Below are 16,827 nucleotides of genomic sequence, written 5' to 3' on the forward strand. Positions count from 1 at the left end.
CGCTTCTGACTGTACCCAGTGCTTGTATAAACAAAACAAACAAACCAGCAAACAAATAAATAAAGCATGCCTCTATTAAAAAAAAAAAAAAAAATAAAAAAAAAAAAAAAAAAAAAAAGTCCCTTTTAATTTTTTTTTAGATTTATTTATTTATTTATTTATACAAGCACTGGGCACAGTCAGAAGCACGGGAGGGTGAGAGAATTCACCAGAGCCAGAGCGGGGAGCAGAGCAGGCAGAAGGACCGACGCACACCGCTGAGGGGAGCAGCAGGCGGCAGGAGAGGTCCGCGCGCCATGTGGGACCCTCCTCCGGTGGCCGGGGAGCGGCCGGGGAGCAGCCGGGGAGCAGCCAGGGATCGAACCGGCAGCGCAGAGGCAGCGGGCAGCCTCACAACCCAGCGTTCAACCTCTGCGCCACCGGGGAGGGCCGCTTTTAATTTTTTTTTAAAGATTTATTTATGCATACAAGAGCTGGGGGACAGGCCAGAGATGTGGGGGTGAAAGGATTCACCAGAGACAGAGTGGGGAACAGAACAGGCAGATCCACTGAAATACACTGCTGAGGGGAGGAGCAGGCAAGACAAAAGAGGTCTGCTGTGCCATGTGGGCTGCTTCCTGGCCAGTCGGGGATCGAACTCGTGCTACAGAGGCTGCAGATTGCTTCATAGTGTGGTGCTTAGCCCCTTGCGCCACCAGGGAGGCCCAACCTTTTAATTTAATTTAATTTTTTTTTCAACCTTTTAATTTTAAAATCACAAAAGTAAACAAGTAAAAATAAAACAGTTTTCGTGTATAAAAGAAAATTTTTTGCTCCAACCAGCAGAAAAAGTAGTACATCAGGGGCCTCCCTGGTAGCACACAGGGTTAAGCACCTCACTGTGAAGCAATCCGAAGTCTCTGCAGCACAAGTTCGATCCCCAGCCGGCCAGGGAGCAACCCACATGGCCAAACAGACCTCTCCTGTCTTGTCCGCTACTTCCCTCGGCTGTGTTTTAGTCAGTCTGCCTGTTCTGTTCCCCACTCTGTCTCTGGTGGATCCTCTTACACCCCTCCCTCGCATCTCTGGCCTGTACCCCAGCTCTCGTGTGCATGAATAAATAAATCTTTGGAAAAAAAAAGAAAAGTAGTACATCAGAATAGTAATGATGGCCTTACCCCTTGTACACGAAGTTCTTCCTTCAGAGGAGCCAGGCTGCATTTCTTTCCCAGCATACAGCTATACCACCTAGGAGAAATAAAAATCACAAAAGTAAAACACTGTTTATATGGTTCTATTTTTAAAGTAAGCATCAGTCATATGCAAAGATGAGAACAGTATCAAACAAATACTAAATGACAAAGAATTGTGTATAAAGTATTTAGACAAAGACCAATCTACTCAAGGAAAATAAGCACAAAGTAATTTAAAAAAACTGGGCCTCCCTGGTGGCACAAGGCATTAAGCGTCCCACTATGAAGCAATCGGCAGACTTTGCAGCACAAGTTTGCTCCCCAGCTGGATAGGGAGCAACCCACATGGTGAAGCAGACCTCACCTGTCTTGTCCGCTTCTCCTCTCAGCAGTGTACTTCAGACAGTCTGCCTATTCTGCTCCTTACTCTGTCTCTGGTGAATCCTCTCACCCTCCCGCACTTCTGGCCTGTACCCCGCTTCTTGTATAAATAAATAAATAAATATTTAAAAAAATTCTTTAGAACAGAAATTAGTTAATAAATAACAATAAAAAACATTTTTATCAACAACTCCCATACACCATGCTGAGAAAAATTACACCATGACTCTATCTTCTGATAGGTTAGTTAAGGATATGTACTGCAGTACTTTCAACAGAACATGAAATTAACTTATTCTACAGTACATACAAATTCATAATAGCATGCGTGGGAGAAGATGGAGCAAACCAGTGAAAAGGTAAAAGAAGAGAATTTATTCCTTCTAATTATTCTAAAAACTTTACAAAGTATAAAATTATGCAGGACTTCTGCTTCTGCCTGTGTAGTATTAACTACTATGGAAATTGCCCTACCATAAACAACCGAAAAACTGGACACAATATATGAAGCATCTTTTTGCAGACACTGGACAACTGCAGCGAAGAGCTATAATCTCAGAGAAAAACAAAGAAGGTGAACCATACAACTGCTAGAGCATACTGCCTGAAGGAAATTTCCAAACTGCAATGCAGGGAAAGGAAACTCAGTCCAACAATCTTATTGAATTCATGACTTAAGAGGATGGAGAGTTCAGGAGGCTGTAGCAGCAAGAATTTAAAAAGCAAAATAGGGCCTCCCTGGTGGTATAAGGGGTTCAGTCTCAGCACTATGAAGCTGTCAGCAGCCACTGCAGCATGAGTTCAATACCTAGCCAGGGAGGTCGACCCAAACAGCGCAGCAGATCTCTCCTGTCTTGCCCACTACTCCCCTCAGCAGTGTATGTCAGTAGATCCACCTGTTTCGCTCCCCACTCTGTCTCTGGTGAATCCTCTCACCGCCCCCCACACCTCTGACAACCCCCAGTTGTTGAATGCATTAATAAAAAACAATAAATATTTTAAAATAATAAAAAGCAAAACACAAGTGAGGAAGGCATTATATAAAGAGAGAATTCTGGGCCTCCATGGAAGAGCTCCTAGGAATATTTTGCAGAATAACAATCTGCACATGTGTGGTAGAATTCCATGAGGCTAGGGAAAGAACCCCCAGAAAGCAGTAGGCTGAACAATTCCTGCAGTCCTAAGCTGGAACTAGTTTTGTGATCCTACTAGCCAAAGAATACAGTCCTTCTTAATAAACAGGGCATCTAGTAAAGTCCTGTAAAGGCTAGTGACTAGTAATGGAGCTAGAGGTTGTTTTGCATGTTTAAAAGCAAGACACAAAAGGATAAATTCTGTTGATCCCAAGTAACTACGTCAAGCAAAGTCCAACACATTTGAAGGAAAACAACAAAATATCCCAAAACATAAGATTTGTAATGTCCTAGATCCAGTCAAATATTATGACATTAAGAGCAGGAAAATATGGTTCACAATCAGGATAAAAACCACTCATTAGAAATAGACCAACAAATAGGAAAGAGATGACAGACTTAGCTGATGAGGACATTAAAGCAGTTGAGAAATATGCTCCATAACAAAACATGTACAAGGTGCTAGAGGGAAGACATAAAAATGAACCAATTAGGAGTTCCCTGGTTGGCACAGGGGTTAAAGTCTCAGCTGGTATGGGTTTGATCCCAAGCCAGGGAGCTGATCCACACAGTGCAGCAGACCTCTCCTTACTTGCCCGCTGCTCCCCTTCAGCAGTGTATTTCAGTCAACCCACCTGTTCTGTTCCCCACTCTGTTTCTGGTGAATCTTCACCCCTCACAGCTCTGGCTGTACCCCAGCTCTTGTATGTATAAATAAATAAATCTTTTTTAAAAAAGATTATACATACAAGAGCTCGGGTACAGGCCAGAGATACAGGGGGGTGGGGGGTGAGAGGATTCACTAGAGACAGAGTGGGGAACAGAATGGGCAGAAATACACTGCTGAGGGGAGCAGCGGGCGAACAGGAGAGGTCTGCTGTGCCATGTGGGTTGCTCCTTGGCTGGCCAGGGATCGAACTCATGCTGCAGAGGCTGCGAATTGCTTCATAGTGCGGTGCTTAACCCCTTTCGCCACCAGGAAGGCCCTAAATAAATAAATCTTAAAAAAAATAAAAATAAAAAAAAAGAACTCTCCTATGTTATTTAAATAAATAAATAAAACTGGAAAGACTAACAGGAAGAAACAAAAAAATCACAACTTGCTAGAGCAGAAAACCACAAACAAAAACCTCAATGAGAACCAAGACAGAGGTAGGGAAACCTGAACTTGTACAAAGTGCTGGAGACTCAGCACTGACAAGTCTATCAGATTATAAACTCCAGGGGGACCCAATCACCAGGATCTTGACCAGATTCTCATGTTGCGTATGGAGAAAAAAAAAAACCTCCCTGTTTCCAAGGAGTGGAAGGGAAAAGGAACCATTTGAAATAAGCCAGGGCATCCTGGTCTTTTTTTTTTTTTTTTTAAATCCAAACGGGCACATTTATTATATAAAAAAGAAAGGAAAGAAAAGGATGCTTGCACAGGCACAGAAAGAGGTGCACTTTTTAAAGGAGTAGGTTTAAGAGCTACCTGCATAGAAAGAGGAGCCCAGGAGAGCTACCAGAGCATTCTGTTCTTAGTAAAAGCTCAGGAGAAACTAGGGAAGCTGAGTCTAACCTATTCAAGTTTTTTGTTTTTATATTCAAAAGGGCAGGTTTATTATAAAAAGGGAAGGGAAATAAAGGTTGCTGGCACAGACACAAGCGGGCAGAAGAGCTACCCCTGAAAGGGACAGGTTTGTCACAGGTGGGCAGTCTTGGGAGGAGAGCTGCCTCTGTAGCTTTGCAATGGGAGGAGGTTGGAGAAGAAACACCTGCATGATCTCAGGTGGAAAAGATATGTTGCCCCTATTGCAGTTTTATCAGAGATTAACTGACCTAGAAGGGCAGCACCAATTCCAGCCTACTCTAGCCATCCTATTCCATCAAATGGGCATAGAGGAAGAACTGAGATACAGGTATGAAGTTCACAATGCAAAGGTACAAGTTCAATAAAAGACTGAGACCTAATAATATAATTGTAGCATGTTCCCCCCTCCCCCACATCTCACCAACATATTACTAAAGGTCAGCAGCAACTTGTACCCAATACATAATGTCTTTCTATCAAGAAAAAATTGGAAGATACACAGAATGGCAAAAATCACAGCTTGAAGAGACAGTACAAGGATCAGAACCAGACTAAACAACTATGATTAAGATGTGAAGGGGTCCAATGGATAAAGCAGATAGCATTTAAGAACAAATGGACAGGGCCTCCCCGGTGGCGCAGCGGTTGAGCGCTGGGTTGCGAAGCTGCCCCCAGCCTCTGCAGCGCCGGTTCGATTCCCGGCTGCTCCCCGGCCACCGGAGGAGGGTCCCACATGGCGCGCAGACCTCTCCTGCCGCCCGCTGCTCCCCTCAGCAGTGTACTTCGGTCCTTCTGCCTGCTCTGCTCCCCGCTCTGGCTCTGGTGAATTCTCTCACCCTCCCGCGCTTCTGACTGTACCCAGTGCATGTATAAACAAAAACAAACGAACAAACAAATAAATAAATAAATAAAAAACATGCCTCTATTAAAAAAAAAAAAAAAGAACAAATGGACAATGTAAGCACTGAGATGGAAGTTCTAATACAGAACCAAAAAGAAATGCTATAGATTAAAATTGCATGAGAAAGGAAGAATGCCTTAAAGGGGCTTGTTAGTAGCCTGGATATTAGTAGACTGGGTAGAACTGAGGAAAGAATCTCTGAACTTGAGGATAGCTTATTTGGAACTGTCAAACCAAAAACCACAGAGAAAAAAACACTGGAAAAAAAATTCCAAGGATTGTGGGATAACTACAAAGTAAGGTGTAAAATTATGTGTGTGAAAAGTACAGAAGGAAAATGAAGGAAAAGAGAAAAAGAAAAAGAAGAAATATTTGAAACAATAATGATTAACAATTTCTCCCAAATTAATGTTTGGGAGAATATTAATGCTGACCTTTAGTAATACATTGGTGAGATGTGGGGGAGGGGAAGCATTCTACAATCATATTATTAGGTCTCAGTCTTTTATTGAACTTATACCTTTGGATTGTGAACTTCACACTTGTATCACAGTTCTTCTATGCCCACCAAACCATACATACAGGATGCTGAAAAAACAATGAGCAGGAAAAATGTCCTGTCCCTCCACCCACACCTAGGCATAAGATTTTTAAAAAAACAGAAAATCAAAGATAAAAAAAGAAATCCTGAAAGAAACCTTACTCTATAGGTAAGAGGGAAATGCCTTACCTATAGAGGAACAAAGATAAGAATTATACCCAACTTGTCTTTAGAAACCATGCAAGAAAAAAGAAAGTGGACTGCAGTATTTTTTTAAAAGATTTATTTTTGCATACAAGAACTGGGGTACCAGAGGTATAGGTGGTGAGAGGATTCACCAGAGACAGAGTGGGGAACAGAACAGGCAGAATGACTGAAATGCACTGCTGAGGGGAGCAGAGGGTGAGACAGGAGAGGTCTGCTGTGCCATGTGGGTTAGCTCCTGCAGTGGCTGCCAATAGCTTCATAGTGGTGCGACTTAACCCCTTGCTCCACCAGGGAGGCCCTGGACTAAAGTATTTAAAGTGAAGTGTTGAGGGCCTCCCCTGGTGGCGCAGGTCATTGTGTGCCGCACTGTGAAGCTGTTCCCCGCCGGCCGGCAAGGGTCCCTCACGGCACGGCAGACCTCTCCTGTCGTGCCCGCTGTTCCCCTCAGCAGTGTATTTCATCAGTCTGCCTGTTCTGTTACCTGCTCTGTCTCTGGTGAATCCTCTCACCTCCCGCACATCTGGCCTGTACCCTAGATCTTGTGTAAATGAATAAATCAATCTTAAAAAAATAAAAAATAAAGTAAGAGCAGCTTTATAAAAAATAAATAAAGTGAAGTGTTGAGAGGGAAAAAAAACACCACTCTAGTCCCTGCTCTGTCTCTGGTGAATTCTCTCACTCTCCCGTGCTTCGGACTATACCCAGTGCTTGTATGAATAAATAAATAAATTTAAAAAAAAAAAACCAAAACTCTAGAATTCTGTATCCTACAAAATTATCCTTCAAACTTAAAGGAAAAATAAGGATATTCTCCAACAAACAGAAAACAAGAATATCGTTTGCTAATAGAAGTGACTTGCAAGAAATGTTAGAAGAAGTTCTATAGAAAGAAGAACAATGGTATAGGTCAGAAACTCAGACCTATATTAAAAATGAAGAACACAGAAGTATCACATTAAAAAGAAACTTTTTATTTTATTTTTTTTAAGATTTACTTATTTATTATACAAGAACTGGGGTACAGGCCAGAGGTGTGGGGGGTGAGAAGATCCACCAGAGACAAGAGTGGGGAGCAGAACAGGCTGATTGACTGAAATACACTGCTGAGGGGAGCAGCCGGCAGACAGGAGAGGTCTGCTGCACCACATGGGTAGCTCCCTGGTGCTGGGGATTGAACTCATGCTGCAGAGGCTGCCAATAGCTTCATAGTGCGGTGCTTAACCCCTTGCGCCACGAGGGAGGCCCAGAAATTTTTTATTCTTAATTGATCTACAAGGTATAACAGTTTATTCAAAATAATACTACCAACAATATTCAATTATGTAAGATTATGTATACCTACACGTGAAATGAATGATAATAATGTCACAAGGAACAAAAAGTAGGAATTAGGATTATTTTGTTATTATTAAGACATTCACACTACCTGTTAAAGGATATGGACTTAATTTGAAAGTGACCTTGGACTAGTTGTAAACAGACTGCAAATTCTAAGAAAACCTGTAAAAAAAATTTTAAACTTGTAACCAATATGCTAATACAGAATATGGAACATAGAAAATGCTCAGTGTAGGGCCTCCCCGGTGGCGCAGCGGTTGAGCGCTGGGTTGCGAAGCTGCCCGCAGCCTCTGCGGCGCCGGTTTGATCCCCGGCTGCTCCCCGGCCACCGGAGGAGGGTCCTGCATGGCGCGCAGACCTCTCCTGCCGCCCGCTGCTCCCCTCAGCAGTGTACTTCGGTCCTTCTGCCTGCTCTGCTCCCCGCTCTGGCTCTGGTGAATTCTCACCCTCCCGCGCTTCTGACTGTACCCAGTGCTTGTATAAACAAAACAAACAAATAAATAAAGAAAGAAAACATGCCTCTATAAAAAAAAAAAAAAAGCTCAGTGTAGGGAACAAAGGGTGAGAGGCTCAATGGGCTGTGGCAAGGGTTGTTGGTATTTTGGAGGTGGGTGTGGTATATGAAGATACATTTGAAGAAGTGTGAACCTAAAACACAGTGTTGGAAATTCAATTAAAACCACAAAATGGGGCCTCCCTGGTGGCACAGCGGTTGAGCGCTGGGTTGTGAAGCTGCCCGCAAGCTCTGCAGCGCCGGTTCGATCCCCGGCTGCTCCCCGGCCACCGGAGGAGGGTCCCACATGGCGCGCAGACCTCTCCTGCCGCCCGCTGCTCCCCTCAGCAGTGTACTGCGGTCTTTCTGCCTGCTCTGCTCCCTGCTCTGGCTCTGGTGAATTCTCTTATCCTCCCGCGCTTCTGACTGTACCCAGTGCTTGTATGTATCAATCAATCAATCAATCTTTATTTAAAAAAAAAAAGAACACAAAATGGGACTCCCTGGTGGGCAAGGGTTAAAGTCTCAGCTCTATCAAGCTATTTCCAGCCACTGCCACATGAGTTCCATCCCCAGCCAGGGAGCTACCCGACATGGCTCAGCTGACCCCTCCTGTCTTCCCTGCTGCTCCCCTCAGCAGGTTATCTCACTAGATCTGCCTGATCTGCTCCCCACTGTCTCTGTTGAATCCTCTCACCACCACCCCCATCCAGCACCTCTGGCCTATACCCCAGTTCTTGTATGCATAAGTAAAAAATAAATAAATCTTCTAAATAACCCAAAAGGCAGAAAGGAGGTACAGATAAAAAATAACAAGGGAACAAACAGAAAAACAGTAACAAATATGGTAGTCATTTATCCAGTTATAAAAATAATTACTGTGATCAATGTTACAAATGTATCAATTAAAAGAGATTGTCAGGGAGGATCAAGAAACAAAATCCACTTTAAAAAGTAAATGGGGCCTCCCTGGTGGTGCAAGGAGTTAAGATGCAACCTATGAAGCTGTCTGCAGCCTCTCCAACACGAGTTCGAGTCCCAAGCCAACCAGGGAGCAGTTGCCCACATGGCCCAGCAGACCTCTCCTGACTCACCCACTGCTCTCCTCAGCAGTGTATGTCAGTTAATCTGCCTGTTCTGTTCCCCACTCTGTCTCTGGTGAATCTTCTCACCCCCCACACCCCTGGCCTACACCCCAGCTCCTGTATGCATAAATAAATCTTAAAAAAAAAAAAAAAGTAAATGGATAAAAAAATAAATAAAAAGTGAATGGAGAAAGATATATTATACTGACAATAATAAGAATAAAGCAGGGAGTAGCTATATTAATTTCAGAGAGAACTGACTTGAGACAAAGGAAAGTTTTTAGGAATAAAGAAGGCATTATATAATGCTAAAGGAGTCAATTATCCAAGAAGACCTAACAATCCTTCACATACTGGCACTTAACAGCAGAGTTGTTGCCTCATGTCAAAATAAGGCAAAAACTGACAGAACTGCAAAGGAGAAATGGATGATTCCACTATTTGAGTTGGAGACTTCAACATCCTCTTATTAGAATGGACAGATCCAGCAGGCAGAAAACTCAACACCACCATCAATCAACTGGACATAACTGATATCTACTGACTATTCCTCCAACAACAGAACAACACATTTATCTCAAACTCACATGGAACATTCAATAGGACAGACCACATTCTGGGACATAATGACAAACATTAACAAATCTGAATGAACAGAAACCATACAGTATCTGCTCTTATACCACAAAGTAACTAAACTAGAAATCAGTAACAGAAAGATACTTGGAGACTAAACAATACACTTACAAATAAAACACAGGTCAAAGAAGAAATCCTAAGAGAAATTAACATTTTTAACTAAATGAAAACACAACTTATTAAGCTTTATCTAGTGAATATGACATTTACAGGGAAATTAATAGCACTGGATGAACACATTAGAAAAGACCCCAAATCAATCATCTAAGCTTCCACCTTAGTAAGCTAGAATAAGAAAAGCAAATTAAACCCAAAGCAAGATCCAGTCTAGGATTACGCATTTCATTTACATGTCAAGTCTCTTTAGTGTCTTTCAATCTGGAACAGTTTTTTTTAAACGTTATGACCTTATTTTTTTTTTTAAAGATTTATTTATTTATGCATACAAGAGCTAGGGTACAGGCCAGAGGTGCAGGGGATGAGAGGATTCACCAGAGACAGAGAAGGAGCAGAACAGGCAGACTGACTGAAGTACACTGCTGAGGGGAGCAGCGGGTGAGTCAGGCCCATGACCTTAATATTTTTGAGAAATTGTTTTACAAAATCCTTCAGGCTGGTGTGTCAGATGTTTGTTTATAACTAGATTCAGGTCATACATTTTAGGCATAACAAGCACAGATCTGCTATTATATCTTTGTAAGTGTGTCACATCAGGAGATGATCACCTGGTCAAAGTGATATCCCCTAGGTTTTTATGCTGTAAAATTACTGTATTTCTTTCTAATTATAAGTAATATGTGGTGAGATACTTTGAAACTATACAAATAACACTTTTCTCTTCAACTTTTTCACTGATTCCTCCATGAACCATTACAGTAATGACTAAAAAGGTGACTTTTCTAGCATTACCATTCCTTCTATATTTATTAGTTGGCATTCTACTGTAAAAAGACATTTCCTTTACCTCCCTTATATATTTGCTTATTTTATTCAAAGGCTTATAAACCACAATGTCATTATTCATTCTTGAACTCATATTGTCCAGATTTGGTCTAAACTGGTGCCCATGTCCCCTTGACATTTTTTTTTTTTTGAGTACTTCCTTATTTTTTGGAATAAGATATTCTAGATTCATCTTATCCTTATTACAGAGCACTGGAATCACCAATTTCTCCAAGAACCCTGTTTCTTTTTAGTGGGGACTGGACCTTTTTGAACTCAAGCTTAAACAAAGGTACAATATAGGAAAAAGATAAAAGCAGAAGTTTTGAGTGTAAAGGGCTATGATGAAAGTAGTCTAAAAACTTCCCTACACAGTAGAAACTAACACTTTGATGTTTATAATATTGATAAAGTACCAGAATAAATGTCCCTAGATATGTACCAAAGCAGCCTCAAAATCTGCCATTTAAATTATCATAAATTCCAAATCTACACTTACATAACTAAAAATAAACTTTTTTTTAAAAGACAACATGTTTTTATTTTTTATTCATTTTATTTTTATGCATATAAGAACTGGGGTACAGGCCAGAGGTTGGGGTTGGTGAGAGGATTCACCAGAGACAGAGTGGGGAATAGAACAGGCAGATTGACTGAAATACACTGCTGAGGGGAGCAGTGGGTGAGACAGGAGAGGTCTGCTATGCCATGTGGGTGAACTCCCTGGCTGGGGATTAAACTCCTGCTGCAGTGTATGCGGATAGCTTCATAGTACTGAGACTTAACCCCTTGCGCCACCAGGGAGGCCCTTAAAAATAAACTTTTATCCTACTTTAATGGGAATAAAATATCCTTTTTAATACATGGTTTTAGTATTGTTGGGGGGAAAGGATGCTCTACACACAGAATGAACTACACACAGATTTTATGGACTCTATCCTCACCCCAGTCTTATAGATAAAAAATGTTATCATTATCCTCGCTGATTTTAACAACTCTCTTCTTTGACCACCTAAAGCCAAACCAGCCCGTGAATACTTGATGGAAATGCCATAAAAGTTGATACAGGAGGTGCAGGGGTTAAAGACACAGCACTATCAAGCTATCGCCAGTCACTGCAGCACCAGGGAGCCAACCCACATGGAAAAGCGGACCTCTCCAGTCTAGCCTGTTGTTACCCTTAGCAGTGTATTTCAGTAGATTTGCCTATTCTATAGTGAATCATCTCACTCCCACCACTGTACCTCTGGCCTACACCCCAGTTCTTTCATGCAAAAATAAATAAATTTTTTTTAAACGATAAAATTTCTTTTTAACAGAGGACCACATTTAAATCTACTGGATTCCTAGGTCAGCCACAGAGTTAAAAGATCCTATTTAATATTAATTTCTGTTAATTATATCAAGTATGTATTTATTTAATTCTGTGATCACACTTTGAGAATGAGGCAGCTATTATTATCCCTCTTTAGCAATGAGAAAATAAAATTAAAAAAAATCAAAGATTCACATTCAAAAGGCCAAGATTATACAATTTACTGCCCATCACCAAACATGTGAATTATATACTATGGCATTGTGACTTTAAAGAAATGTTTGGTAATTTAGATGATCAAAATATTTTCTCATACATATTTGATCTTCAACTGCCCCCTACCTCCCCCAAAGCATTGGCATTTTTAAGTGTTGTTTTGTTAATGAAGGTAACTTTAGAAGACACTAGAGGAAGGAGGAGTTGCCAGGAAAACCAACTAGAATAGAGGGTAAAATTTTCAGTCCCATCCCCCTGACTTCCTGGAGTGAGTTCAAAGATTTAATCAGTCTTGCCAATGTAATAAGACCCTCATTAAAGTCCAGAAAGAGGGATTTCAGGGAGCTTCCAGGGTGGTGAACACGTGAAGATCTGGGGACACTGGCAGAGAAGTTCTGGAGAAGGCAGAGAAGTTCTGTGCCTTCCCCCCCATATCAGGTCCTACTCATCTATTCAATCTGGCTATTGATAGATATCGTTTGTAATAAATTGGTGATCTAGTGAATGAATGGATTTCTTGAGCTCTGTGTACCTTTCAAAGCTGAGATGAGTGTTCTGGGAATCTCTGATTTATAGCTGTTGGATCAAAAGTACAGATAATGATCTGAACTTTAAATCTGAAGAAGGGGTTATGCAGACCTCTGATCTATACCTGGCTGGTCAGAAACTTGGCAATTGTGGCAGGAGGCTTATGGCAGGAGTCTGAAGTAAAAAGGGGGGCATCTTAGAAGACTGAGTCCTGAACTTGTGGAATTTCACATTGCGTCTGGGTAGGTAGTGTTAGAATTGAACTAAAGTCTCAGACACCTTCATAAATTCAATAGTTGTTTGCTGGTGTGAGGAGGCTTACCCAGATACCCTACAAGGAATTGGGTCTCTGGATACCAACAGTAGGCATACACAAAGCTAGCATCTGGCAAGATGGTGGGGAATGTAAAGGAAAAAGCAAAGAGGGAGAATGAGTGAAAGCTGTATTAAGTTGGAACTTAATTCGGATTCAGATCTGTGGTTCATGAAAAATCACAAAATCATTGCTATAAAAGGTAACTGCAGTTGCTGCTGAGCATGACTTAGGTGAGGTATCTTGAGATCAGTTCAACAAATTTAACTTATTTCACGCCATAATGTTATATATTGTTTCAAGATAAGAAGGAACAAAATTCTAAAGGGATAAACAGATGGCAGGTTTAAATATTGTTTTATTAATGCTTATTTTCTAGAGATTCAAAATACTCAATTTTCACAGTATTCGAAAAGGCGTAATGGTATAAATATTCTGTCAATATTTAAAATGTACAGGAGGACATGAACCAGTAATATGTACAAATGAAAATCACGGTGCTCGTAAAATAGTTAACAATATTTATGAGTAATACTCTTTCATGAAACATTCTTCTATTCTCTTTCCAGTACAAAACAAAAAAAAACCTCTAATACTTTATTTCTTCCCTTCTTTCTTTATGGTCCCTCTCAACCTCCCCGCATCCTAACAGAATGAGCAAGACTGCTCAACCATGTTTTTAAATAAATCATAATTGGGCAAAGTTTCCCATGGATGGTATCAAGCTCGAAATTGTCAACTATAGAGAGATAAGATGGGCATTAGCTATTTATCACTCCTAGTAAACATACCTTTCATTCAATTAGAGGCTTTCACAGAACCAGGTACTGGCAGACCTGGAACATACTAACCAATTTTTCTTTCTTGGAATGGTGCCCCTTAAATTATATTTTTATAGAAATTTAGTGATCAAGGTCTCCAGTAAATGGCTTTCCTCATTTTACTGAATGGCTCCAGTTCCCTCAAAAAGCCAACAGACACTGAAATGGCCATAAGGCGCTGGTTACCTCTACATGAGTTTCAGTATTCTGTTACTTTAAGTTCATTTTACTTTCTCAGACCCTTCTCAACCCTCAGTATAACTTAAGTGTCTTTTTTCTTCATACACTAATGTGTCTTTGAAACTCAACATAAAGCAAAAACGTAATAACCTTTGGTTTCAACAAAGTCTAAAATTTTCTGAGAAGCAGACTAATATAATACAACTGCTTTCCAGATACTAGTACTTATCAAATCAGGGTATTTGTTGATTTTGGAATTGGCTTTTTATTAAAATAAGCAGTTTTAAACATCTTAAAATGCAAAAGCAAAGTTGTCTCTATCTAGCAATTCCACTTCTGTGTATATACCCAAAAGAATTGAGAGCAGAGTTTTAAGAGATACTTGCACAGCACAGCAACATTATCTACAAGAGCCAAAAGACTGAAGCAACCCAAGTGTCCAGCAAAAGGTGACCGGATAAATAAATACGGTATATTATACTCAATGAATTATTAATATTATTCAGCCTTAAAAAAGAAGATTCTGACAACCTATAATATGAATGACTATCAAGGATATTATAATCAGTGAAAGAAACCAATCACAAAAGGACAAATAATGTATGATTCCACTTCTATGTGATACCTAGAAGAGTTAAATACATACAGAGGATAGTGGTTGTCAGGGGTTGGGCTCCCTGGCAGAGGGGGAATGGGGAGTTGCTGTTTAACAGTTATAGAATTATTAGTTTTACAAGAAGAGTTCTAGCGATTAGCTGCACAATAATGTCAATGTACTTAACACTACTAAACTGTATGCATTAAAAATGTTTAAGATGGTAAATTTTGTTATGTGTGTTATCTCCCAAAGCTAAATGCTAGGGTTGAAAGTCCTTTTAGTTTTGAACTACCACATTATCCAGCATTTCAACATTTGGCAGGATGAGAAGTCAAGCAAGACAAATAGCTCTTTTTGAGTACATTAGATGCTGCTCAATGACAGGTGTGTTATCCAAAATAATTAGCTTATAAAAAGAAATATCCTTAACTCGTCTCTGGAACTGGTTAGTGAGCTAAGTTTCCCTTCATTAAGTTCTTGACAGCTCACTATCCCCCACATCTGTCATTGTTTGGGAAATTGATTCCAAGAACACAAATTGCTTCAAGGGTTAGGCAACAAATTTATCTGGTTCATGGGACAGATCTGAATCCATCTGTTTCCTAATCAAAAGCCACATCTGAATCAGTTTTACTCCATCACAGTACCATACAAAAATGAGCAATACAATCATAAGGTATTTTCCTCCTTTCCTTCCATGTTGTATAGATGACTACTGGAAACACAAACCAATTAAAGGCATGAGACCATGCTCAGAAACAGGGTCATCTATAGCCAACTATAAGGTCTTTTTATTTTTATCTATTTATTCCTCAAACCATCATGACTACATTTCTTCTAAGTGACATGGGTTCGTCTTGGATTTACAAAGGGGGGGAATATTCCCATGCTGTAATGACCAACTTACCTGAGTCTTTTTTTAAGTTGTAAACTGTCATGGATGATCCTTTTAACAAATTCTAATTCACCTCCTTCTGCCATGATCTCTGTGATACCGCCCGTATTTACAGAACTAGGTGGAGGTCTTCGAGGATTTCGAGAGTTTACTCCCTGAACAGCAACAACAAAAAGCTGATGAAAAGTTTTTATACCTTAAATTTTAACCAAGTTTTTGACTGTAATCTAGTTTTAAGTAAGAACACTTAGGTTTAAGTTTACAAATATTATGCTGGATTTAGGATTTAAAAATCATATAACCACTGTAATATTATATTTTAAACAACTGACTTCATGTAAATATTCCTTTCCAGGATTTTTTACCTACCGTTTTTGTGATTAAACATACAAAATTTGCACTCTTTGTATAGTGTAGCTCAAAAATGTCTATCACGTTTTCATTATGCCTTCTGACTTGGTATCATGCACAGAAAATATTCCACTCAAAGATTAACTTCATATCAGAAGCATCCTAATTGATACAACTTCCAAAATGAAAGTACTCTTCTCTCTTATCTTTGCAAACTTAAATATTCAATTACTTTAAAGCAAAAGATAATTTTACCTTGGCTTCCAACTGATTCGCAAAAAAGGGAGGGTTACACATACAAAAGTCATAGATTATCTCAGATTCTTCTTTAAGAGCATCCATCAGGAGTGTCTTCTGTGGTACTTTCACCACTAGGAGAAAAAACAGTAACTGAACTAACAGTAAAGCTGTGGCAGTTTTCAAATAGATCCATCAATTCTGTCACACCAGTCATTTCAAGAGGTAGAGTTGTTTATTTTTTTAAGATTTATTTATTTATGCACAGAAGAACTGGGGTGTAGGCCAAGGAGGTGGGGAGTGAAAGAATTCACCAGAGACAGAGGGGGGAGCAGAACAGGTGGATTGACTGAAATACACTGCTTTGGGGAGCAACAGATGAGACAAGAGACATCTGCTATGCCATATATGGGTTGGTTGCCTTGCCAGGGATGGAACTTAGGCCACAGCGTGATAGCTTGATAGCACTGACTTAACCCCTACACCACCAAGGAGGCCCTCAAGAGGTGGAGTTTAATTCCCTCTCCTTGAATATAGGTTACACTCAGTGACTCACTTTTATCAAATAGAATATGATGGAAATGACAGGGTGTCCTAGGTTATAAAAGGTGATATGGCTTCCTCTTTCCCCTTACCTCGTCAATTACCAGTTCAAGGAGAAGCCAGTTGACATGCTGTAAGGATGCTCAAGCAGCTTTGTGGAGAAAACCACATGGCAATGAACTATTTCCTATTAACAGTCATTAAGTACACCATCTTGGAAGCAAATCTATTCTATCATTCAGATGACAGCAACCTTATAAAAGACTGAATCAGGGCCTCCCTGGTGGCACAGGGGGTTAAGACGCAACCTATGAAGCTATCCACAGCCACTGCAGCATCAGTTCGATCCCTGGCCAGGGAGCAACTCACATGGTGCAGCAGACCTCTCCTGACTCACCCGCTGCTCCCATCAGCAGTGTATTTCA

At 40.4% G+C, this 16,827-nt stretch overlaps 1 protein-coding gene across 1 annotated transcript in view; it reads right to left on the bottom strand.

Annotated features, from left to right (window-relative positions):
• METTL16 (methyltransferase 16, RNA N6-adenosine) overlaps positions 1-16,827 on the bottom strand; it is a 63,659-nt gene that overhangs the window by 23,095 nt on the left and 23,737 nt on the right. The window contains exons 4-6 of the mRNA XM_084237525.1: positions 15,878-15,993; positions 15,284-15,426; positions 1,158-1,227 (exon numbers count right to left, since the gene is read on the bottom strand). Coding sequence (XP_084093651.1) covers positions 1,158-1,227; positions 15,284-15,426; positions 15,878-15,993 — 329 coding nt within the window. The remainder of the gene's footprint in view (positions 1-1,157; positions 1,228-15,283; positions 15,427-15,877; positions 15,994-16,827) is intronic.

This window comes from Talpa europaea (assembly GCF_964194135.1).
Source record: "Talpa europaea genome assembly, chromosome: 7".
In the NCBI taxonomy this organism is placed as follows: Eukaryota; Metazoa; Chordata; class Mammalia; order Eulipotyphla; family Talpidae; genus Talpa; species Talpa europaea.